Genomic DNA, 26,167 nt, shown 5'->3' on the forward strand with positions numbered 1-26,167 from the left:
AGCGATAGAAGGCAGTCTGGGGGTCCTCAGCTCTGGGGGAAGAGGCACCCCCATAGCATTGCCCTCAGGTGCTGGGAAGCCTCTTCCAGAGACACAGGAGTGCCGTTTCATGCGAGGCCCCAGATCTCAGGGTCATAAAGGAGCAGGAGGAAGTGGGGGACCCCAGGTTCAGGGATGAGTTCCCACAGGCCCTGCTGGGGGCCGGGCAGCAATACTGCTCTTCCCTAATATTGGTACAGCCCTGAGAAGTGAGGAGTCCGGGGGAGGCAGTGGGAGGGAATTCAGGGATGGGAAATTCTGTTCCATCCCTTCTCCATCAGACCCGCTTTCTGGCCCAGGTCCCTTTTCATTTCTTGAAATCTCTCCTTCCCACCCAAGTCTGTCATCCTCATCAGATTTATGGTCATCCCAGATAAAATGTGGAGGCTTCTGAGCCATTTCCTGGGGCCTGGAGCTGGTGACTAACCTGGAGCCACTTCTTTAACCCAGGCTTTGTTCTTATACTCGAATCCTGGGAGAAGCACTGATATTTCACGACTCTCTGGCCCTGCACAGCCCACACCACCCAGGAGCCTAGGAAAGACGTCCTCAGCTCAGGCTTACTCAGATTGCATGGGTTTTTGCATCATAGGTGGGAGGAGTGAATATTTGAGTCTTTTGAGTTCAGATCGTGAGGGAAATCCACATTTTCCACTTATACAGGTTATACAGGAGCTAGGAAGACACAGAAAGGAGATGGAATTTCAATTTTAAGAAAACAAGACAGTAAAAAGGGGACCTTAGGAGAAAGAAAACACACTTGCAACTTAGTTTCCAAGGCCTTGTCACCAGAGTACCTATGTCTGGAATTCTCAAACTAGTCGGCACCGTAGAGTCACCTGGAAGTTATGAGAAGATGCCAACGCCCACGCCAGACGCAGAGCAATGAAAAGATCCCCGTGGGGTGGGACCAGACATCCGTGTGCTTGAAGGCCCCCTGGCGATCCCCGCGTGCAGGGAAGCCTGGGAATCACCGGTCTAAACAGTGAAGCAGTCGTCACTCTCCTCTTTCACACTGGGGAAACCGAGGCACGGGGAGTCTCGTGATTCTCTTAAGGTTCCGCCGTGAATCAGGGGCATCACGGGGGCCCAGAGGACTCCGGGCTCAGAGCTCCGTCTTCTGCCGCAGTCGCCCCGGGGCTAAGCAGGGAGCGCAGCCAGGCTGGTCCGCGGCGGAGCGGGGCAGGGCCGGGGGCCCGGAGCGCGCCCGGTGGCGGCGGGCTGCCCCGCCCCCTGCTGGCCAAAGCGCGCTATAGGCCCTCCAGCTGCGCGCGCGAACCGCGCCGCAGCTCCGCTCCCGAGAGCGCGTCCGCCCACACCTTCCCCTCTGAGGCCCTCCGTCCTACGACTTGCGCTTTGCTGTGTGACACGGGGCCCTCCCTTCGCCGCCGATAGTGAGGTCACCGTTTCCCGGCGCTGCCGTTTCTCCATGTCCTTGGGTGAGCATCTTCCGTGCAGAGCTGCGGGTCCCGGCGCCCCCATGGTGCAGTCTCCGCTGAGCATCTGGACCTTTGTGGGGATCTCAGTGGGACCTCGGGGAACAGAACCTGCCGAGAGAGCGCTCACACCCCAGGTCAGTCTCTGTCCCCAGTCCTGAGTCCCATCTCTTCCTCACACGAGCTCTCCAAGGAGGAGCTGGGGGCAGATGGCTCTGTGGGAACTGGGTTCAGGCAATGGCATAGTCTGTGGCCCTGTTACAGAAAACAGCGCGGAATGGCCCCCATTACTCTGTTGACCTTCTAGGGGGTACCTGTCTTCTTACCCACCCCCCAACCCCAAGATTCAGGACATGAGAAGAATCTGGGAGAAGCTGAGAACACAGTAGTCCCAGGAGGGGTGAGGAAAGGCAGCTCCACCTGCCTGCTCCTCCCTCTCAGTGTGACTGCAGGGACAGAGGGGACTCAGTTTCCCTGTCTGTCAAATGGGAATATTACACCTTCTCTCCCATCAAGTCTATGAGGTCGACAGCTCTGGCTAGACTTCCAATGGCTTTCCCTGAGATTTGTTTCCTAAAGTCTTCCTGCCTAGGGAGCTTTGCTCTGGTCTCCCGCAGAAAAGTATGCTTAGGGCCAGGTCTTCTGAACTTCTTTCCCAATACCTCCTATCACTCCCTCCCACCCCCAAACACACACACATAGGATCAGACTGAATCAGGACTCTTTCCACTCCTCCACACTCCTTCTAAAGCTCAGCGTGAATTCGGTGACCTCCAGAGAGCAAGTAGAGGATGCCCAGCTGGAACTGCAGGTGGAAAGCCCAAAGGAAGGGAGTTCAGTGGAGTGACTCTGCCCATCAGCTAGGTGGAAGGAGTAAGATCTGGGCAGAGACAGCAAGGATTCCAGAAACACTGAAGACTAGAAAAAGGATTCCAGAAACTGAAAAAGATTTCCCTAAGGAAATCACATATTTGAAAGCCATTTATAATGTTGAGTTGCCTGTTGTATTAATCGCTCAGTCATATCAGACTCTTTGGGACCCCATGGACTGTAGCCCACCAGGCTCTTCGGTCCCTGAAATTCTCCAGGCAAGAATATTGGAGTGTGTTACCCTTTCCTTCTCTAGGGGATCTTCCTGACCCAGTGATCAAACCTGGGTCTCCTCATTGCAGGCCGTTTCTTTACCATCTGAGCCACTAGAGAAGCCTGTATAATGTTGAAGTTCAACACAGATTGGGACAGACTTGAAGTTCTAACACAGTTGACTCAAATTACATATTTTTCAAAGTTTTACAATATTCTACAGTAGAGAAAAATACAAGAACTTGGAGGAGGTTTTCCTTATTTATAGAATTTTATTATTTTTGTTCCAACTTGACCATTGCAAAGGTTTAAAACATATGTGGTGGTGGGGTGGGGAGGGTGGAAATTTCTCAGCAGCCCAGGGGTTAAGACTTGGCCTGTGTCACTTCTGTGGCCCAGGTTCAGTCCTTAGCCTGGGAACTAAGATTCTGCAAGTCATGCCGTGGGGTCAAAACTTAATTAAACATTTGCATGGGGAACCTCAAACAATTGTTTAAGAACTGAACTTGCCTCTAACTTTGACTCCAACAAGCACATGAATTCCTTGTCTGGGAAACAACCAAGGCAAGTGAGACACAGGCAGGATAAGGGCGGTCACTCTGGCATAACACCAGCCCAGGCTTTCACTCCTCTCTCTTCCCTCTTTCTCTCTCTCAGGCTGCCATCTGCGGAGAGCCCTGTCCCCTCTAGCTGCAGATCCCAGAGCTTTTGCCCGCCCCCCTTCTAGCCCCCACTCTTACTTCCTCTCACTCAGGATGTCTGAACAACACAGGACGCAGCTGAGGAGTCTGGACAAGCCCAGGCTCAAGTCAGAGGCTCTCCAACGTGCTTAGAAAGAGTCCCTGAGGCCTGGGGCAGGGCCTGCTGACGCTTCGGCTCCTCTGTGGGCATCCTTTCTGCAGATTTCTCTGCCTCTGCCAGGTAGAATCCAGCAGCCCACTGTAGGGGAAACTTTTTCCTCTACCCTTCTAGGTTCTCTTTGGCTGGTCCAATAACTAAATTGACAGAAGCCGGATCAACGGGAGAAAATAAATTTAATTTCATATGTATGGGAACTCCAAAGATACGAGACTCAAAGCAGTGACCAAAGTTACTAGGCAGCTTTTATACCTTTCAGACAAAAAAAAAAAAAAAAACCCAACAACAATTATCTGTGAAGGTTTGACAAAATAAAGGGATTTGGGCTTGGGATCGCAAATCAAAGAAGTAACAAAGGTTGTTTCTACAGCTTTCTCAGCCTTGAACTCCCTGTCTCTGGTAATAAGTATGCTTCCTACCCTCCTCGTGCAGGGAGAGTACCATCACACAGGAGATTAATTTCCTGCTTTCAGGGGGGCAGATGGGTCCGAGTGTTCTCGTGCCAGCTGCTTTCCAAGCAGCTTTCATTCAAAATAACCAACATGCCAAAGTGACATATTTGGGGGCAGCTAAGTCACTTCAGTCATGTCCGACTCTGTGCGACCCCATAGATGTCAGCCCACCAGGCTCCCCCACCCCTGGGATTCTCCAGGCAAGAACACTGGAGTGGGTCACCATTTCCTTCTCCATATTTGGAGGCAGCCAGTGCTAAACCCCATCACCACTGACCACAGCCTTCACCAGCCCCCCTGCCTGTCACCAAGAGTTCCTGTCCCCATGACACTTCCTGGTCCCAAGTTCATCTAAAGCCACTCTCCCCAGGCCATCTCCTGAGTACTGTGTTCTCACTGGTTCTCTGTGCTTTCGTTCAGTATATACCTTTCTCTCAACTTTCAGACAAGCCCCTCATCTCGGCAGGCTGTGCAGGACCGAGGGCTGTCACCACCCACCCCTCCTGCCCTGGCCTCGGGAACGTAGATGCTGGTTTCTCTGGATGCCCATTTCCCCCACCCCACCTCCTTGACCATTTAAAATATAGCACAATAGAATATTTTAAATATTATCTTCATTACACAGCAACACATGAAATTGTGCACATAAAGATTCTTTCTTAAAAACAAGCACCACAGTGGTAAACAGATAAAGTTCCCTTCTCCACTCCTTTCCCCAACACTAACCAGGCTCCTTCCCTCGAAAGGTAGCCCTGCTGTTTGATGGATGAGTAGATTTTTAGGCAGTTCCTGGGTTTCAATAACTGTAGGCTTACGTGAGCAAACAGATGAACTGTCTGAGCGGATCCTTCTTTGCAGAGATGAGATTATACTCTCCATGTCAGTCTGCATGCATGTGTGCTCAGTCGCTTCTGCTGTGTCCAACTCTTTGTGACCCTGTGGACTGTATGTAGCCCACCAGGCTCCTCTGTCCATGGGATTCTCCAGGCAAGAATACTGGAGTGGGTTGCCGTGCTCTCCTCCAGGGGATTTTCCCAACCCAGGGATCCAGCCAGCATCGCCTGCATTGCAGGCAGATTCTTTACCACTGAGCCAGCAGGGAAGCCCATGCCATTCTTCGGTAACCATCCAGCATGAGGCTTGGACCTGAAGCTGTGTTCATATCTAAGATGAGCCCCAGTCTTTTTTTTTTTTAATCTTTTATATTTTGTATTGGGGTATAGCTGATTAGCAAACAGTGTTGTGATAGTTTCAGGTAAACAGCAAAGGGACTCAGCCATACATATACATGATTCCATTCTCCTCCAAACGCTGCTCCTATCCAGGCTGCCACATAGCATTGAGCAGAGTTCCCTGTGCTATACAGTAGGTCCCTGTTGGTTATCCATTTTAAATATAGTGTGTACTGTCCATCCCACACTCCCTAACTGTCCCTCCCACCACCCTTCCCGCTGGCAGCCATAAGGATGAGCCCCATTCTTTTTGAACTGCTCCGTGGTACCAAACAGAAGAGATGCTCCGTTATCTTATTACTGCCCCACGGGGCTGCTGTGACTGTGTTAGATTAACACTTGTTAAGAGCGCTGGATAGTGAGCTAAGGCTCAACAAAAGATGACAAGGGGAATAGAAATAGAGAAGTTACCACTCACAGGTGCCTCAAGAGGCCACGTGTGGAGGTCAATGCAGAGCACAGAGTCAGGGCCTGGGACCAAGCCTTTATTAGGGTCCATGGATGGGGTGCTTTGGGGTACCTGGGCTGAGTCCAAATTGGTCACTTAAAACCAAAATGAGTGGGGTTTTGGTGAAGGGAAGGCTCTGGGCCTTAGGGCTATTGGGGAAGTCAGATCAGGAAATTATTTTTGTGACTCCAAGGGCTGCTTTCTAGGAGGGGGTTCAGTTCAGTCGCTTAGTCATATCCGACTCTTTGCGACCCCATGGACTGCAGCATGCCAGGCCTCCCTATCCATCACCAACTCTCAGAGTTTACTCAAACTCATGTCCATCAAGTTGGTGATGCCATCCAGCCATCTCATTCTCTGTCGTCCCCTTTTGCTCCTGCCCCCAATCCCTCCCAGCATCAGGGTCCTTTCCAGTGAGTCAACTCGTCGCATGAGGTGGCTAAAGTATTGGAGTTTCAGCTTCAGCATCAGTCCTTCCAATGAACACCCAGGACTGGTCTCCTTTAGGATGGACTGGTTGGATCTCCTTGCAGTCCAAGGGACTCTCAAAAGTCTTCTCCAACACCACAATTCAAAAGCATCAATTCTTCTGTGCTCAGCTTTCTTCACAGTCCAACTCTCACATCCATACATGACCACTGGAAAAACCATAGCCTTGACTAGACGGACCTTTGTTGGCAAAGCAATGTCTCTGCTTTTTAATATGCTATCTAGGTTGGTCATAACTTTCCTTCCAAGGAGTAAGCGTCTTTTAATTTCATGACTGCAGTCACCATCTGTAGTGATTTTGGAGCCCAAAAATTAAAGTCTAACACTGTTTCACTGTTTCCCCATCTATTTCCCATGAAGTGATGGGACCAGATGCCATGATCTTAGTTTTCTGAATGTTGAGCTTTAAGCCAACTTTTTCACTCTCCTCTTTCACTTTCATCAAGAGGCTTTTTAGTTTCTCTTCACTTTCTGCCATAAGGGTGGTATCATCTGCATATCTGAGGTTATTGATATTTCTCCCGGCAATCTTGATTCCAGCTTGTGCTTCCTCCAGCCCAGCGTTCCTCATGATGTAGTCTGCATATAAGTTAAATAAGCAGGGTGACAATATACAACCTTGACATACTCCTTTTCCTATTTGGAACCAGTCTGTTGTTCCATGTACGGTTCTGACTATTGCTTCCTGACCTGCATACAGGTTTCTCAAATGTTCCCTTGGTATCTCTAATTTTCTTGAAGAGATCTCTAGTCTTTCCTATTCTGTTGTTTTCCTCTATTTCTTTGCATTGGTTGCTGAGGAAGGCTTTCTTATCTCTCCTTGCTGTTTGGAACTCTGCGTTCAGATGCTTATATCTTTCCTTTTCTCCTTTGTTTTTTGCTTCTCTTCTTTGTATTTGTAAGGCCTCCTCAGACAGCCATTTTGCTCTTTTGCATTTCTTTTCCATGGGGATGGTCTTGGTCCCTGTCTCCTATACAGTGTCACGAACCTCCGTCCATAGTCCATCAGGCACTCTATCAGATCTAGTCCCTTAAATCTATTTGTCACTTCCACGGTATAATCATAAGGGATTTGATTTAGGTCATATCTGAATGGTCTAGTGGTTTTCCCTACTTTCTTCAATTTCAGTCTGCATTTGGCAATAAGGAGTTCATGATCTGAGCCACAGTTCATGATCTGAACTTTGGCTGCAGAGAATATAATCAATCTGATTTCGGTGTTGACCATCTGGTGATGTCCATGTGTAGAGTCTTCTCTTGTGTTGTTGGAAGAGGGTGTTTGCTATGACCAGTGCGTTCTCTTGGCAAAACTCTATTAGCCTTTGCCCTGCTTCATCCCGCACTCCCAGGCCAAATTTGCCTGTGACTCCAGGTGTTTCTTGACTTCCTACTTTTGCATTCCAGTCCCCTATAATGAAAGGACATCTTTTTTGGGTGTTAGTGTCAGTTTAAGACTCCTGCAAGCCTCCTGGCCAAACAAAATCGATGTCTAGGCAGCAGGATCCCAGAGGAGTTTAGCTAAACCCTTGACAAGGGCTCACAATTACAAACAATGTGTCTGAGCATTGTCTTTCTGAGCACGTTCGTGTGTGTATGTGTGTGTGTGTGTGTGTGTGTGTCAGAGATGAGGACCTACAAGTAATATCGACAAGTCAGAGAATATACAAGTTAAACTTTATAGACCCTCCCTATTATATGCTGCCACGAACACAGATACCACCTGCTTCACCAGGCCCTCACCAGCACCGGTATGAAAATCTTTTTAACGATTTGTCAAATTAATAAATTAAAGTAATATTGCCATTTGCTTTCTTTTGTCAATTCTTGACTAGTAAAAAGGTACAGTGTCTTTGAGGATATTTTGAGGATATTTATTCCAATTATTTGAAGTTTCTCTTCTGCCCCGTGAATCATTGCCATTAATTCTAAATTCAGACATTCTGTGTGCTTGTGTTAAATCTTTCCCTCTGTATGTAGTAGGAAAGAATATATTGGATCAGTTTCTTTTACTTTAACATGTGTATTCTATTGCTATTGATTCAAGTTAAGAATGTTGCCTACAGACTGAAATATACAGGATACCCATTCTGAAGGCTCCAACCTTTTTTAAATTTATTTTTTTAATTGAAGGATAATTGCTTTACAGAATTTTGTGGTTTTTCGTTATACATCACCAAGAATCAGCCATAGGTATACCCATGTCCCCTCCCTCCCAAACCTCCCTCCCCATCCCATCCTTCTAGATTGTCACTTTCCCATTCATATAAACATTTGCAGAACAGAGAATAACATTTGTCTTATTGGAGGTTTTCAGGAATATGGTGAGCTGATCCATGGGGACAGCTGCAAGAACAAAGGATTCCAACACCTAAGAGTTTACAGTAACCAGCCACCCACCACCTTTTTTAGTGTAAAAGAAGCTTGAATTCTACTGGGGTAAGATTGTTCTCTGGGCTTCCCAGATACAGCTAATGGTAAAGAACCCACCTGTCAATGCAGGAGACATAAGAAACATGGGTTGGATCACTGCTTCAGGAAGGTCCCGTGAGGAGGGCATGGCAGCCCACTCCAGTATTCTTGCCTGGAGAATCCCATTGACAGAGCAGCCTGGGGAGCTACAGTCCGTAGAGTCACAAAGAGCTGGACAAAACTGAAGCAGCTTAGCCTGCAAGGTGGTCCTCTAGGACATTAGTCTGCCACCTTCCCAGACTCCCAGCTTTCCAAGTAAAATCATTATTTCTTACCCCAATACCTTATCTATGAGGCAAGCAGACTGAGCTTGGACTCAGTAACAATGCCACAGATTTTCCTCAAGTGGAATGAAGGGTACATTCTCCCACTTGTATCTTAGGCTGTTGAGCTTTCTGCTCTAAACATCCTAATTTTTCTGATCTCAATTTTTAACCCTCAGAAATCAAATCTGTTGATGGTCAGTTTTCTTAATTTGGATTTACCTTCTTTTTCTATTTGTTTTCTATCATTCTCAAAGGTTGGGGGTGAGAAGAGACAGACACCAGTGAGCCTAGTCCTTTCTTCCCCGCATGCGTGGATGCATGGGAAACACACACCACCTGTCTTTTCCAGACTGAGGTTTTCTCTGTGTTTGCAGAGGCTCATTTGGGCTGGAGGTGCCAGGCCTCGAGGAAGCTGGAATTTCCTGTAGAATAGAAACCCTGGCAGGTGCAAGCAATGTCAGGCTCTGCCCAGGAGGGATTCGCCATCTCTAGAGTCCGGAGAAGGCAATGGCAAGCCACTCCAGTACTCTTGCCTAGAAAATCCCATGGATGGAGGAGCCTGGTGGGCTGCAGTCCATGGGGTCGCTAGGAGTCGGGCACGACTGAGCGACTTCACTTTCACTTTTCACTTTCACACACTGGAGAAGGAAATGGCAACCCGCTCCAGTGTTCTTGCCTGGAGAATCCCAGGGACAGGGGAGCCTGGTGGGCTTCCGTCTATGGGGTCACACAGAGTCGGACACGACTGAAGTGACTTAGCAGCAGTAGCAGCAGAGCCCCAGGGGAAGTAGAGGCTTAGCGTGAAGGACCGCTAAGGGTGAGACACGCGGATTCGGTGTGAGGTAGAACAGCCTGAATCGGGTGGAGACGGGGAGGCAGAGGGAGCCAGCACTAATGGAGGTGGTGGTCTGGGTGGTTTCTGAACCCAAAAGCAGGAGGAGGAGCCCTGAAGGAGAAAGATTCTAGGGTTGGGGAGAAAGAGGCTGGGACGTGGGAGCAGATGCCCGCGGAGTGGTCCGGCGAGGGTGGGTCTGCGCTGCAACACAGTGGATTCAGGGCTGGGAGCTGTCTGCCCCGAGTACAGAACAGTCTTTGCTTAGAAAGGATCGCAGCCAACAGGAGGGTCAAGAGTGGATGTGGGCGAGCAGGTGTCGCTCCAGGGCCTGGACTGCATTGGGGGCCATCGGAAACCTTCACTGCTGCTGCCCTTTCTTCCAGCCCTGGGGAGTGAGGAGGAATTCCTCCCAGTGAAGTGCAGACACAGCCTGGCCCCACTCCTTTCCCAAGCCCGCCCCGCCTCTCAGGCGCCAGTCATTCCCTAAGAGACTGACTCTGGCTCAGCAGCTGCCACACTGAATGAGTGAATGCGAGAGGACGGTGCGTCTGTGCGAGCGTGGCAGCGTTCAGACAAGAGGCCTGAGAGTTTGGAGGGAGAGGATCTTGGTGGCTTATGAGCAGCAAAGAAGCAGCCAGAGATGGGCAGAGCCTCGGGGTGTTCAAATCAGGATCAAATAGACTGGAAACCTCAAAGAGATCGGAATAGACTGGAAACCTCACCCCTGTGCCTGCCGCCTCACCCCCTTACCATCTTTCCCAGCGGGCTGTCACCATCTCCTCCTGCCCCTGCCCTCTGCGCCCAAGCCACGCCCACCCACCTCCCCAGTGGCCGTAGCACAGGAACACAGCACAGCTGACAGCAGCAGGCCCTTGGCCACGACGAGGCCACACAGCAGGTTGACCAGGCGTCTGGAGGCAGCCACACCAGAGGAGACAGAGCTCTGGATCCATGGAGAGAGGAGGGAGAAGAGACAGGCAGGACCCGGGCTGAGGTGATTGCTGCCTTGGGTACTCCCCAAGTCCAGGCCCCTGGACTCATGGAACTGGAGTCTGATTCTGCACCTGACCCACCCGACCCACTGTCAAGGACCCATGGGCTCACGGCGCCAGCATGTGGAGCAATACCTACAGTTCCTTTGACTCGTGGGGAATGACCTGCTCTGAGTCCAAGTCTGGGGGCAGCTGGCACCCCAAGAGAGTCAGAGGCTTCCAAGGGACCAGAGCCCGTTGATCATGGAGACAGGAAAGACCCTGCCAAGAGGGGTGGTGGCAGAGAGACTGGGCTGGAGTGAGAGCAGAGAGCCACTGGGGCCAGAGGTACAAGCACACCAGTTGGAGTACCAGCTCTGTCTACTGCAGAAGAGCCCAGACCTGCAACAGATAGACGGGAGCGGCACCACCCAGAGGTGCCCGCAGAGAACCTCCCGGAAGGAGCCACACGACTGAGGACAGACCTCACGTCCCTCACGTGAAACCAGCACTCACGGAAGTCCTGTCGCTGCTGACACGCATTAATAGCTATCTCCCAGCCCCATCATACGTGCAGTTTAACCCTTCCTCTCCCGTGCCAACCCAGCTCCGAGATGAGACCTGGGACCCCGTTCAGATCTCTGCGCCCACCCCCAGGCTCCCCCTTCCTGTATCAGAGGCCACACAGTCACCTGTCCAGCCCTTCCCAGACCCCTCCCTTCCAATAAGACCCCCAGACCGACCTGTGCTCAGAGACACTGACGGGGATTGGCCTGGATATCACCGGAAAAGCAAATGCAGCTGATGACAACACAGAGAAGGTGATGACCGCCCAGGGTCCCCAGAGGGAGAGTGGGCCAGCCCCCAAAGTCCTAAGAGGAGGAGGGGTGGGGAGAGCCAGCCCCTCAGGGTCCTTCAGGCTGGAGCTGACTGGGGCACCAGGGGAAGGAGCCTCCCCAGAGCTGGTGGGAAGAGAGAGACGGGGCTGGGGAGAGAGCCTGACACTGAGCTCGTTGCAATGGTGGGGGGAGCCAGGGGCTCCTGTGGAGGGAGACAGCACAGGCGCTCGTCCCCAAGGCCCCACTCCTTCTGATCCTCAGACCCGGGGCCAAAACAGCCTGCAGGAGACCCTAGACCCCAGGGACTCACCCAGGCCCTCCTCGCTCACACGGGGTGGCCAGTTCCAGGCAGGGTGAGGTTGTGTCTGAGTCACTATGTGGATCCCCAGTGGGCCTCTGGTGCAGCTTCTACCTGTTGAGTCAGGACACCCAAAGATGCAAGTGTCAGCCTGTGTCTGGGGACTGGGGACCCAACTGCCCACGTCAGTGTGGGAGGGAGCAGGGAGCTGCTGGGATCTGGGGTGATGGAGGCTGGGGAAGGGCCTGAGTGGCGTTATGTCCCTGGACACCCCAGGAAGGCCCCTTCCCTCAGCAAAGAGCTCACCTGGGCAAACCTGCAGGAGGATTTTCTTGTACGGAATGGTGCCACCTTTGGAGTCCTTGGCTTCCCCTTCGTAGGTTCCTGAATCCTCCTCTTTCAGCCCAGCCATGGTGACGTTAGTGAAGCCAGAGCCAGGGTCATCCCAGGTTGTATAGTGAGAGTACTTGACGCATTTCCTGGGCTTGGAAGTGTAGACTAACTCAAGGCACTTAGACCCTTTTTCTTACACCAGATGGGTAGCCCTGCCCAGTGGTCACAGTGGCCAGACAAGGGGGAAATTGTGTGGGAAGGAGTGGCTACACACCCTGCCACACAATGACACTCCTTTATACCAGCCAGGCCCCCCTTCCTCCCCTCAGGAGGGTGCCTCCAGTGTGGTGTGTCATTAGGTTCCTGGAGGGGGCACTATGCCTGTGCCATGGAATTCTGTCTCCTGTCCCGTCTGTGGGCCCGACTTCAGCGGAGAGTCAGGTGCGGTCGGAAGTCAGGGGGCTGGTCTGGTTCCATCCGTCCCTCACTGTCCGACTTTCAGCAGGTCACTGGTGTTTCTGGGCAGACGTATGTGAGAGAGGAAAGCAACACTTCCATCGCAAACCTATTGCGGGAATTGAGAGGCAGGGCCCGGGAAAACGCTTTGGAAAGTCGCATTGTGTGAGAGGGTTGGCGCTGCTCCTTGGCTTCTCCTCGCTCTGAAGCTCCATCCTGCTTTCCCACCTGTGAATCCACGGGCCCTCACAGGCCAAGTTCCCAACGCGTCCATCTTTTGTCTGTCCCTTTGCTCTCATCCTCGGTCTCAGCTCACTCCTATTGCAAGGAGGAGGCCACTGCACCCAGAAGGAGCGGGAGTCAGGGGGGAGGCGGGGAGGCAGAGCACTGGACTCAGAACCGAGTCCCCTTGATAGGTTCCGCTTCCCAGGTCAGTCATCGACTCTGTACAGGGTGCCCGGCGCAGGTGTTAGGCTGCAGAGCCCCCAGTGGCCACGACTGGAATTACACGTCCATAAAGCACAAGCCGGTGGGTGGGTGCGTACTTGGTCCGGTCAGTGGTATCTTGACTCTTTACGACCCTGTGGACTGCAGCCTGCCGGCTCCTCTGGGCATGAGATTTCCAGCCAAGAATACTGGAGTGGGCTGCCATTTCTTTCTGTGGGGGATCTTCCCCACCCAGGGATCGAACCCGAGGCTCCTGCCTCTCCCGCATCGGCAGGTGGATTCTTTACCTCTGAGACGCCTGGGAAGCACAGGCCAGGGTCCTAATCAATCTCAAACTCTCCGTCTCTCTTCTCTCTTTCTCTTTCTTTGTAAATTTTATTTTAAAAGACATTTTATTTATTTGGCTGCACTGGGCTTTAGTTGCAGCATGTGGGATCTAGTTCCCGGACCAGGCCCCCTGCATTGGGAGCACAGAGTCTTAGCCACTGGACCACCAAGGAAGTTCTTAAATTGCATCTTTTTAAAATTAAATTCTAGGGAATTCCCTGGTGGTCCAGTGGTTAGGACTCTGCACTTTCACGGCCGAGGGTCCAGTTTCAATCCCTGGTCTGGGAACTAAGATCCCACAAGCCATGCAGCATGGTCAAAATAATTAATTAATTAGGATAAATAAATCTTAAAAGTGCCAACACTTGCTAAGGGAAAAGATATTAGGGTCTTTGTGTGTCAGTTACACCAATGTTTCTCTGGTGTCCACAGGTAGACAGGTGAGGGTGTAGACATGACGCCAGGTCCCCCAGCTCCTGTGTCCCCTTCCCTCCTCATCTCTGACCACTGACTCCTGTCCCCCACAGCCCTTCTGAGGACTCCTGATCTCTTTGCTCTCAGCTTCCCTCTCCTGCTCCTTTGCCAGGGACCCTCCCTGTATTTCCTTGCTGGGATTCAATCTCTGCCTCCTCTCTCCTCTCCCCTCCAGCACCCTTAAAACCTTCCTGACCTACCAGTCAGGCCCTCCCTGATCAGGCATGAAGATTCTGACCACCCTGGGAGTCTGTGAAGCTAACAGCTCCTGCTCAGTCCTCTGAGGGCCCCTGGAGGCTGTTACCTACCTTCAGCATGACTCTCCCTAGAGAGGAGGGTAGAACCAGGAGCCCGCAGGGTACAAAGAGAGGAAGAAGAGAAAGAGGGAAGAGCCCATCACCTGACCAGTTTCTTCCTGGCCTCCTCAGCTCCTCCCCCAGAGGCAGGTCATGGTGGGGAAGGGGCAGGTGGGTACAGAGGAGAGGAGCAGCCTCTACAGAGACTGGGGGCTGCGTGCTAAGCAGGCTTCAGCCTCTAGGTTCAGAGTCACGGTTGTAGCCAAGAGGGCCCCCTTCCCTCTGCCCTCAGGATCTGACCCCCCAGGTTTCCCTCTCCCCAGGCCAGCCCTTATCTCTTTCATTTTGTCCATCTCAGAGGCGCTGAAAGAGCCAAGTGGAATCCAGCTCAGCTGGGGTCGCCTCCCATTGGCACACTGGAGAAGGGCCATGTGGCCTGGAGACCACCCCCCACCACCCCACCACCCCCCCCCCGGCCCTGCAACTGCTGCTGCTGCCCTTCCCAGGTGAGGAGGGAGTGGGGAGCTAGGGAAGGAGAGGAGAGAACGCAGAACAGGGGCCTCCGTGGCCAGGGGTCTGTGGGTAGGCCACGTGGCCCTGACCAGTGGCCTTTTCTCCACTGGTGGGAGCTCTCAAAGGGTCAGCACCCTCAAAAAGTATCAGGGCAGGCCCTCTTGGTGAGGTGCCAGTACCCGCACAAGGCCAGGCCCTACGAGAGGAAGGGCTGCTGTGAGGTGTCCACGCTCGTGTGCACCAGGCTGGTCACCGGCTCTGTGCCCAGGGCTCTTGGTTCTCCATGTGGGACAACTCGAGCTCTGGCTGCTTCACTGTCAATGTGGAGCCCTATACCAAGGTCACAAGTACCAAGGCCACAGATGCCGAGCCCTGCGTCATCTCCACAGCTGACTGAGCCCCATGGCAACTGTTGCTGTGAGCCCTCCGATCTAGACTGGCCAGCGCCTTGCCCCCATATTAGGTAAAAATGCCTGTGGTGGTATTCACCCTATAGTGCCCTAATCAATCACCTAATGCCACCCTTCCAGCAGGAATTTCCTTTTTCTATAAAAATTGGCTGCTAACCCACAAAAAGTGTCAGCTCTCCCTTGAGCCGACCACTGTTCTTATAGCATCCAGTCTGCTCTCCCTGGTCTTTCGGGAGGTCAGCCCACTGTGCTCGCAGCGCCCTCATTATCTCTGCTCTTTGTTCTTGGTAAACTCCCTCCTTGCGGAAATACTCTGTGTCTACACACAGACCAGTCACCATGACTGCTCTGAGGGAGGAAGACTCGGGCCACTACTGGTATCGCATCTACCACGCTTCCGGCCGCTCTGCCTCCAAGTCCGTGTAGATCTATCTGGTGGTGTCGCCAGGTGAGCCCCTTCTCTGGGATCCCCTCGCTCCCTTTTGGTGCCTCCTGATTACCGAGTCATGGAAGCCAGGCTGCCCTCCCCTAGCCGGGTCTCCTGGGGAGGTTGTAGGGAACACGTGTCCTGGGGACTCTGATATGCGCGCGCACACACACACACACACTTAACACACTGTCCCCATGGCTTACAAGGCTTCTCAAAGATGCTCAAACAGAGCCAAATACTCATCTTTATGCAATTCACAATTTTTACCACTTTGGCAAAGACCCTGTTGAGTTGTGCTGATGGTTTTTTTCATAATGAGACTTTCTCGATGAAGGAAGCAGTGCATTGCATTACACTGTGGCCCAGAGCTTCTTAATCTGAATGTTGATTCCAGGATGTTTTCCTGTAACAGTAGCCACAGCTTTCAGATCACACTCCCACATAAAACTTAAACCCCAAACCACTTGTCAGCAATGTAATTCTTCATAGTTTTATACAGGTCAGGGTTAGTTGTGTTTTAGGCAATGAAGCTTAAAGTAAATAAAAAAGAATTCCTTCATATCATTGTGTTCAAATTGCACCTGTAGTGAAAGAAGAGATATATTGTCAATTGTTATACCTTTTCCAAGTTACTCCAAAAACACTTTTCCAGGTTTATTTATTCTCAGAGTTGGTCTTCTACAACATTAGCCAATTCCTGAATACATGGAATTAACGGGTCAATGGAGAGTGATGCTTAAGCTCCCTTCTTTGCCATGGATTAACCCAATATTGTGGACCAGACTTGTCTGTTTCAGCCTTTCAGTCATGTTTAGCAACTGCAGACAGAATTTTAGTCTAAGCAACAGAAAGTGTGGCTTCACAAGAAGCTCATGAAACATTAGAATTTATGTGTTCAAGAGCTTTTAAATTCAATATGCTTTTCTAAAAATTAGTATGTTTGAACTTGTGTTTTTATACTTTGCTTGTTTTACATGCCATTTGTTTTATGATGTATTTGCTTCATTACAACTTAACAAATAACTCACTGGGTTGTAGTACTTCACCATCAGTTATAATTACAAAACTCACTCACTCTGAGTGCCATCGTTACCTACTGCTGTGACAACAACTGCCACAAACGCAGTGGCTTAAAATGCCAGATGTTTATGATCTGAGTTATGCAGACCCGAAGTTCAGTCTCACTGGGCTAAAATCAAAGAGTCAGTCAGCAGTGTTCCTCTCTGGAGGCTCTTAGAGAAAATTCTTTTACTGCTCATTCGGGTCTTGGGCAGAATTCAGTTCCTCGTAGATATACAGCCACGGTGCTGTTTTGTCGCTGACTTCTAGAGTCTGCCACGCTTCTTGGCTCATGGCTCCCTTCCTCCATCTTCACAGCCAAGCTTCCTTCTCACGCATTTCACTCTCTGACTAGAGCTGAGGAGCACTGTGTGTGCGCTTGTGTGCTTAGTCGCTCAGTCCTGTCTGACTCTTGGCGACCTGGTGGACCGGGCTGCTCCGTCCATGGGATTCTCCAGGCAAGAATACTGGGGTGGGTTAACATGCCCTCCTCCAGGGGATCTTCCTGACCCAAGGATCGAACCCAAGTCTCTTACGCCTCCCGCATTGGCAGACGGGCTCTTTACCACACGCCACTTAGACAGTATGCCTGTTTTATTTGGGGATGCCCTCTCTCCCCTGGCAATACTAAACTTTCACTTTGAAAGTTTTTTTTTCCCCCCAAGCCTTGTGTACTTTCTGTTTCTTCCAAGTACCCTTCTGTGTCTTTTGTATTCACTGGCTTCTGTCTTTCCTCAGAACTTTCTGGAAACCTCTGCTACTTCTCAGCAGCCTGTCCATATTGAGGAACTCTGACAGTGTGTTACAGAGGTTTGTGGATTAGACTGAATGTCTCCACCAAAAATTTATATACTGAAACCCTAAGCCCCAAGTTGATGGTATTAGGAGGTGGGGCCTTTGGGAGTGACTGGGTCCTGAGAGTGCAGCCCTCATGAATGGAATTAGCGCTCTTAGAAAAGAGACCCTACAAAGCACCCTTGCGCCTTCTGCCACGTGGGGACATAGCGTGTGGACTGCCCTCTACGAACCAGGAAGCCCTCCCCTGACATGGAATCTCCCTCTGCTTTGACCTTGGCCTTCCTGGCCTCTAGAACTGTGAGCAGTAAATGTTGGTTGTTTAAGCTTCAATAGGCACTCAATACAGTGTGTTCCCTACATACGAACTTCCGCGTTGCAAACTTTCAAAGATAGCAGCGTGCCTCTAGTTCCAGAAAGGAACCATTACCATGAGGCGTAAGTGGAACTGAAGCTTGCCCTCCACTCACTGCAACTTGAGAAAAGCCCACACACAGCAACGAAGACCCAGCCCAGCCCCTGGATAAATATCAAATAAACACAGAAATAAAAATTAAAGCAAAAAACATTTATGGAGCTCTCTCTTTATTCTTCAGGATGGATTCAGGCAATGTTTACCCATTTACTGCCACCTACCTCACACAGCTTCCACACCTTCTTAGAAGGAGCAGAGAAGGACCCCAGGTTTTCTATCAAACCACCCCTCCCACCACCCACCACCAAGGGCAGGAGTGAACGAGACCTCAGATCTCCAGTTCTTCCTGTGAGAACTCTGCGACCCCCAGACCAGCCTCTTCACACCTACATCCATCCGTCTCCTCCAGTCAGGACAAGATGCCCAGGGTTCCCGGGTCCTTCCTCATCACCCAGAATCACGTCTCCATAAGGCCTCACAGATTCATTAAACTAACCCCGTCCCCAAACCCCCAGGTCTTCTCACTCTGCCCTCTGAAGCCCGGAGTCAACAACGCAAGCTCTTCTCCCTGTTACTCTCCTGCTCACATCTCAGGTGACGTCACCACATCAGCCCTAAATCCCCTCTTTCTGGAAAAAAATTACTCCAGAAGTTCCCCCTCTCTTCTGCAACACCTTTTCTCCCTGTCTCACGTGTTGTAACAATTACAATACAATGGACTGTGAACATAGTAAAAACCTCTCAACCCCACGGCACCTCCAGCTACTGTTCCGTGTTCTATCGCTCTTGACAGCAACTCCCTGGTAAAGACTGAATACACTCTCAGCCTATGGTATTTCTCTTTCTGTTCTCTCCTGAACCCACTCCAATTTGTTTCAGTTCAGTTCAGCCCAGTCACTCAGTCGTGTCAGACTCTTTGCGACCCCATGGACTGCAGCACGCCAGGCTTCCCTGTTCTTCACCACCTCCTGGAGTTTACTCAGACTCATGTCCATTGAGTCGGTGATGCCATCCAACCATCTCATCCTCTGTCATCCCCTTCTCCTCCCGCCTTCAATCTTTCCCAGCATCAGGGTCTTTTCAACTGAGTCAGTTCTTTGCATCAGGTGACCAAAGTATTGAAGTTTCAGCTTCAGCATCAGTCCTTCCAATGAATATTCAGGACTGAGCTCCTTTAGGATGGACTGGTTGGATCTCCTTGCAGTCCAAGGGACTCTCAAGAGTCTTCTCCAACACCACAGTTCAAAAGCATCAATCCTTTGGCGCTCAGCTTTCTTTATGGTCAAACTCTCACATCCATATATGGCCACTGGAAAAACTATAGCTTTGACTAGATGGACCTTTGTTGGTAAAGTAATGTCTCTGCTTTTTAATATGCTGTCTAGGTTGGTCATAGCTTTTCTTCCAAGGAGCAAGTGTCATTTAATTTCATGGCTCACTCCCTGAAACAACTTGTCAGTCTCCAGCGGCTTCCACATTGCTAAATCCAAAATGCTCAAACATCATCATATTGGACAGATAAGCAGCAGTGGGTACGGCTCACCTCTCCTTCATTCTTGAAATGCCATCATCCATTGGCTTCTAATGAAAAGAAAAAACACTTGTGGTTTCCTTCCTAATTCATTTGCAGCTGCATGATAAGTTGCCCCCAAATTTAGAAACTTAAAACAACAAATGACACATGTATTGTCTCACAGAGCACCCTGGGGGCGTCCATCTTAACCGGGTGTTCCCGGTTCAGACTCTCTCATGTGGCGGCAGTCGGGGTGTCAGCACGAGCTGCAGTCACCTGAGAGCCTGGCCGTGCCTGGAGGACCACTTGGCTCTCCATGTGGATGTAGGACCAAAGTCTTGGCTCCTTATCCAGAATGATTGATGCTGGAGAGGGTGGAGATGAATTCCCAGTGCCTTTTACAACCTAATCTCTGAAGTCACACACCACTACTTCTGCTGTATTCTGTTCATTAGAAGCTGGTCACTGGGTCCAGCCCGCACTCAAAGGGAGAGGGATTCGGCTCCATCTCTTGAAGAAAGGTCTATTAAAGATTTTGTGGATTGTTCAGAAATTACTACAGTGTATACTCTGGCCACAAGATACTTACATTTCTCCCACATGCAAAATATGCTCATGCGTTCAAAAGGCCATCAAAAATTTCATCAGAATGAGGTCCAGAAAATTGCCATTTGAATCAGGCCCAGGTGTTGATGAAGCACCTCAGGTACAGTTCTCAATATGCAGACCTGTGAGCTAGAGAGATATGTTATCAGACATATAGCCAACAGACAAAGGTGCTTCAGGCATGGGATAACCCTGATAGAAGTGCCTATTCAATAGAGTGAGAACCTAAAAAAAGGGACTTCCCTGGTAGTCCAGTGGTTAAGAATCTGCCTACCAATGCAGGGAATGTGGGTTTGAACCCTGGTCAGGGAACTAAGATTCCACCTACTGTGGGGCAGCTAAACCTGCTCACTGCAGCTAAAGAGCCCTCAGGCTTTAGAGCCAACGCCCTGCAACTAGAGAAGCCCCTCATGCTTCAGCAAAGAGACTACGAGTCACAAAGAAGATGCAGTGCCATCAAAAAAGAAAAAAAAAAAAAAGATGGGAAATAAGAAGCAAAAGGAACCACAGAGCCACAGAAAAGCTAAAATTCAGCTAGACAAGTGTTGGAAATTCCTTGATGAGGACTCTGCCCTGCTCCTACCTGAAAATAATTTCCCATGGCTCTTGGCTGCTCTTCCTGGGCTCTCAATCCTGCCCTCTGAGTCATCCTTCACTTTCCATGAAAGGCAACCCATGTTTATACCTTCGTAGTTTTCTCAGCCTGCTTCCTGCCCATCCTTGGGGAATATGAAGGCCTTTAAAAATTTTGTGCCTTTGTTCCTTTCAGTCAAGCTGGCAGTGTGTGTGAATGTCATTTTTCTTAAAAAAAAAAACGTGTGGGTCTCCTATGTATCTTATTGAGGTTCACTCAATTAGACAAAAGCCACTCCCACAAATCTCTTCAAGACAGGATATCTCCTACACCTTGGGATTCTGCTGCTGAGTCATAATGCTTTTTTTCATCTATTTTAAATTGAAGTGTAGTTGATATATAATTTATATAAGTTCAATTCAGTTCAGTTCCGTCACTCAGTTGTGTCCGACTCTTTGCAACCCCATGAATCACAGCACTTCAGGCCTCCCTGTCCATCACCAACTCCTGGAGTTCACTCAAACTCATGTCCATCGAGTCGGTGATGCCATCCAGGCATCTCATTCTCTGTCGTCCCCTTCTCCTCCTGCCCCCAATCCCTCCCAGCATTAGAGTCTTTTCCAGTGAGTCAACTCTTCGCATGAGGTGGCCAAAGTATTGGAGTTTCAGCTTTAGCATCAGTCCTGCCAATGAACACCCAGGACTGATCTCCTCTAGAATGGACTGGTTGGATTTCCTTGCAGTCCAAGGGACTCTCAAGAGTCTTCTCCAGCACCACAGTTCAAAAGCATCAATTCTTCGGCAGTCAGCTTTCTTCACAGCCCAACTCTCACATCCATACATGACCACTGGAAAAACCATAGTTACAGGCATACAATACAGTGATTCACAACTTTTAAAGGTTGTACTCCATTGATAGTTACTATGACATATTGGCTCTCTTCCCTATGTTATACAGCATCCTTGTAGCTGATTTTGTACAGAATGATTTGCAGCTCTTACTCTCCTACCCTTGTGCTGCCCCTCCACCCTTCCCTCTCCCCACCAGTAGCCACTAGTTTGTTCTCTATATATTCTGCTTCTTTTTTGTTACAGTTACTAATTTGTTGTATTTTTCAGCTTCCACATATAAGTGATGTTACAAAGTATTTTTCTTTCTCTGTCTGACTTATTTCACTAACCATAATAACTCTAAACCCTCCATATTGTTGTGAATAGTAAAATTCATTCTTTTTAAGGCTAAGTCCCCTCATGTGAAGCATTGACTCACTGGAAAAGAGTCTGATGCTGGGAGGGATTGGGGGCAGGAGGAGAAGGGGACGACAGAGAATGAGATGGCTGGATGGCATCACCGATTGATGGACATAAGTTTGAGTGAACTCCAGGAGTTGGTGATGGACAGGGAGCCCCGAAGTGCTGTGATTCATGGGGTCACAAAGAGTCGGACACAACTGAGCAACTGAACTGAAGTGAACTGAACTGAAGGCTAAGTAGTATTCCATTGTATGTATGTATCAATCACATCTTCTTTCTCAGTTTATCTGTTGATGGAAGCTTAGGCTGTTTCCTTACCTTGGCAACTTTAAAAACTGCTGCTATGAACATTGGGGTGCATATATCTTGTCAAATTCGTGGTTTGGTTTTGTTTTTTCAGATGTTTACCCACAAGTGGAATTGATGGGTCATATGGTAATTCTATTTTTAGCTTCTTAGAAACGTCCAGACGGTCTTTAAGCTTCTTAGAAGACCTCATGTTTGATTGAAAGAATCTGTGAGTCAGGAGCCCTTAAACTCATTAAAGTCCTTTGGTCTGAGGCACTATCTTTCATCTTTCTGAGGTCTTCACAAGGGATTTATAGTCACACCCTTGGTTTCATCTTTAGACCAGATTTTCCAGAGAGTGCTCTGGATTTGATTTTAGCATCATTTAAAGAGCCTCTTGATGAAAGTGAAAGAGTGAAAAAGCTGGCTTAAAACTCAACATTCAAAAAATGAACATCATGGCATCCAGTTCCATCACTTCATGGCAATTAGGTAGGGAAACAATGGAAACAGTGACAGACTTTATTTTCTTGGGCTCCAAAATCACTGCAGATGGTGAATGCACCCATGAAATTACAAGACGCTTGCTCCTTGAAAGAAAAGTTATGACAAACCTAGCCAGAGTATGAAAAAGCAGAGATGTTACTTTGCCAGCAAAGGTCCATCTAGTCAAAGCTATGGTTTTTCAGTAGTCATGTATGGATGTGAGAGTTGGACTATAAAGAAAGCAGAGTGCCGAAGAACTGATGCTTTTGAACTATGGTGTTGGAGAAGACTCTTGAGAGTCCCTTGGACTGCAAGGAGATCCAACCAGTCTATCCTAAAGGAAATCAGTCCTGAATATTCATTGGAAGGAGTGATGCTGAAGCTGAAACTCCAATACTTTGGCCATCTGAGGCAAAGAGCTGACTCACTGGAAAAGACCATGATTCTGGGAAAGATTAAAGGCAGGAAAAGAAGGGGACGACAGAGGATGAGATGGTTGGATGGACCAACTCACCGACTCGATGGACAAGAGTTTGAGCAAGCTCCGGGAGTTGGTGATGGACAGGGAAGCCTGGTGTGCTACAGTCCATGGGGTCGCGAAGAGTCAGACACGACTGAGCTACTGAACTGACTGACTGACAAGAGGCTGAGAATTTTCAAAGCCATCAAGTATCAGCTCCCTTCACATTTAATAGCACTGCCTGTAGTTTCTCTCTTTTCTCTCACATTTCATAAGTCACAAGGAGAAACGAGGCAGCACCCTCAACAGTTTGCCCGGAGATCTCAGCCACACCACCCAGCTCATCGGGTGCATTTTCCAGTTTTCACATTACTGAAGGTGGCAATGCTGCCAGCGTTTCTGCCACCACATGACAAGGACCCCTTTCCTCCTCACCGACTGGCTAAGTGAACCTTGTCCCCATTCTTATGGTGTCCACCTCCAATCTCCTCGTTGCTACAAACAGGACTGATACCATCCACATTACCAAGCTATTTGGATTGCTATTAATAAGTAGGATCATCAGTAAGCATCAGACACTTGGAGGACACAGAACAAATGAAGAGCTTCCGAGGGAGTGAGATGTGGGAGAGGACTGGCCTGTGACACAGCAGACAACTTCTCAGCCGGAGGCACGGAGGATCGCGTGTGGGCAGACGGTGAACTCCAGACCTACGGGAAGTGGGCTCCTCTTCCTCGTGGACAGCAGAGGGGACACAGGAAAGGATCAGGGTGAGAAAAAGGACCAACCTGAGCCCACAGCACATACATCCTTGTTGACACCTCTTTCTGACCCGCAGCAGCCACGGGCAGCCCTCCTCCTTGCCAGAAGGCTGTGGCTGCAAACGTGACACACGGTGGGAAGGGGCCGGGGTTGCCTCTGCATTTGTGTGAAATTCTGCCCCAACCTCGACCTCCTCCTGGCTTCCTGTTCTGACTGCAGGGGTGTGTGTGTCTCTGTGTGTCTGTGTGTGTGCTCAGTCATGTCCAGCTCTTTTCGACCCCATGGACTGTAGCCCACCAGGCTCCTCTGACCATGGAATTTTCCAGTCAAGAACACTGGAGTGGGTTGGGTTGCCATTTCCTCCTCCAGGGCATCTTCCTGACCCTCGTCTCCTTGTCTCCTGCATTGGCAGGCGGGTTCTTTACCACTAGCACCACTCTGACTGCGGGGGACACACAGTGGGAAATCCTGGTGGAATTCAGGAGCCCTGGACGCCAGTACAAAGCCGCCTGCCGCCTTCAGCAGGCCTGCTCTGGACCTCTTTCCTCACCCACGCGTGTGGTATGTGTGTTCTCAGTCATGTCCGACTCTTTGCAGCCCCATGGACTGTAGCCCGCCAGGCTTCTCTGTCCAGGGAATTTTTCAGGCAACAATACTGGAGTGCGTTGCCATTCCCTTCTCCAGGGCATCTTTCTCACCCAGGGACCCTACATCTCCTGCATTGGCAGGCAGATTCTTTACCACTGTGCCACCTGGGAAGCCCTCCTCACCTGTAGGGAGAGGAGTATTACCTCCATACTGTCTTGTGAGGGTTATAATAAGTAATGCAAATGAACGAGCCTTGTAAATTATAAAATTATATGAATATATTGATATATTGCTGCTTACATTTCCTGGTGTGCTACAGTCTGTGGGGCTGCAAAGTGTTGGACATGACTTGGAGACTGAACAATACGTTTCCTCCAGGCTGTAAAACTCCACCCTGCATTTCCACCTTTGATCTCTTTGAAGGGGCCACCTTCTCCACTTTGCCCTCTGTTTTCCCATCATCCCCCTTTCAGATCCTCAGTTCTCTTGTTGGCCAACCAACCAGAAGACTTCCAGCCCCTTGGGTGCTGTTGGGAGCCAGGAAGGACTCTGTACATAAGCCCAGTGAGTAGAAGGGCCCAGGGTGAACAAGGCTTGGACCCAAGACCCAGGCAACTTTCTTAGCTCAGTGAACTTGGGCAGGTCACTGCCCCTCTCTGAACCTCTGTTTCTTTCTCTGGAAAATAAGTGGGATGAAGATAAGTCAGAGCAGCCATGACTCATATGAGGTCAGTTAAAAACAAGACAAAGGCCCCAAATGGAGTCACTTATGCTAAGCTTCATGTCACCAAAGTGAGACTTAATCTGTATATTCAACTCTTCCAGAAATGGATTCTTAACTTAGTCAATCAGGAGTCATCTGATGAGCCCTATTTAAGCAATCTGCCTGATAGATCCCTGCCAGAGGAAAGCAACTTTGCAATAACCAACCTGCTTTTTTGCCAGTATAACTTCCTTGTTTCCACTCCTCTATGAAAGTCTTTCATTGTCTGCTAGATTGGATGCTGCCCAATTCAAATTGATTTTTGCTCAAATAAACTCTTAAACATTTTAATATGCCTCTTTTTTTCTTTTAACAGTTTGCAAGAGAGGGTACACAGTCCCAGGAAGGTGCCGAAGCCACCACTCCATTGACACTCACCTCTAAGAGTCTGGCAGCATGCCAGGTGTCCAGGGGCAATTTGGGCTCACAGGTTTGAGGTTTTTTCCTCAGAAACCCCAGTCTTCCACTTCTTTCCAGTTCTCTACCTTCTTTCTGAGCTCCTCTAGGGACCAGGCTCCCCTCTGGATCCAAGATAGGGGTTCCTGGAGAAGCCAGAGGTCTCGGTCAGATGGGTTCCTGCTCAAGGTTAGAGTGCCGAATTTACTGGGAAAATCTGAAAACCAACTGGGGAATACAGGCTATTGAGAAATGGTTTTTAATTGCATTGGCTGTGGTAATATTAATTTCCTGTGTAGCAAGAGGCTCTTTTTTTAGAGTTGCCTACTAAATTATTTAAAGGTGGAGTGTCAGGATATCTGCAATTTATTTTTAAATACATTCTCATAAAAAATACAGTGAGTTAAAAATAAAGAAATGGAGTGGAATATCTGGACCCCAAGCTCCAATGACAGTGCCTGCGGCAGGCAGATCCTGCTCCTCTCTGGAAATTAGACAAATGAGTCCCCACTTCCTGTGGGGAGGGGCCTGTTGATTAGAAAACTGCACCCCCTTCTTAGGGGGGTACTCAGGCAGCACCTGGTCAGATTTCAGCCTCATCTGTGCCCCCTGGGCAGCCCCGAGGACTGGCACACCTGGGGTGTCCCACCTGGTGTCATCAGATGATAACAGATGCAGCCAGCATCACAGCCCCGGTCCCAGCTATGTCCCCGTTTCAGCAAAGCCCTGAACTGGGCACTGGCCAGCAGACCCCAATAGCCACACCTCAAATTGCACCACCGCACCAGGTTTTGGGGGACTTTTTT

General features: G+C 49.7%; 1 protein-coding gene and 1 long non-coding RNA gene across 2 annotated transcripts; both read left to right on the forward strand.

Moving 5' to 3' along the window:
• Nucleotides 1–1,341: 1,341 nt before the first annotated feature.
• Nucleotides 1,342–25,375, forward strand: LOC148774114 (uncharacterized). Its single transcript, XR_016036014.1, has 3 exons — nucleotides 1,342–1,612; nucleotides 14,407–14,554; nucleotides 25,282–25,375. It is a non-coding gene; the product is annotated as an uncharacterized LOC148774114 (long non-coding RNA).
• On the forward strand, nucleotides 14,696–20,663 carry NCR2 (natural cytotoxicity triggering receptor 2; the record flags this gene model as incomplete). Its single annotated transcript, XM_088831521.1, is given in 5 exon segments — nucleotides 14,696–14,821; nucleotides 15,176–15,207; nucleotides 15,301–15,419; nucleotides 17,918–18,018; nucleotides 19,368–20,663. Coding segments are annotated over 5 exon segments (474 nt in total), but the record flags the coding sequence as incomplete, so codon positions are not given.
• Nucleotides 25,376–26,167: the final 792 nt, after the last annotated feature.

The sequence above is a fragment of the Moschus berezovskii genome, chromosome 23 (assembly GCF_049115385.1).
Source record: "Moschus berezovskii isolate FMDL1 chromosome 23, NW_MosBer_1.0, whole genome shotgun sequence".
In the NCBI taxonomy this organism is placed as follows: Eukaryota; Metazoa; Chordata; class Mammalia; order Artiodactyla; family Moschidae; genus Moschus; species Moschus berezovskii.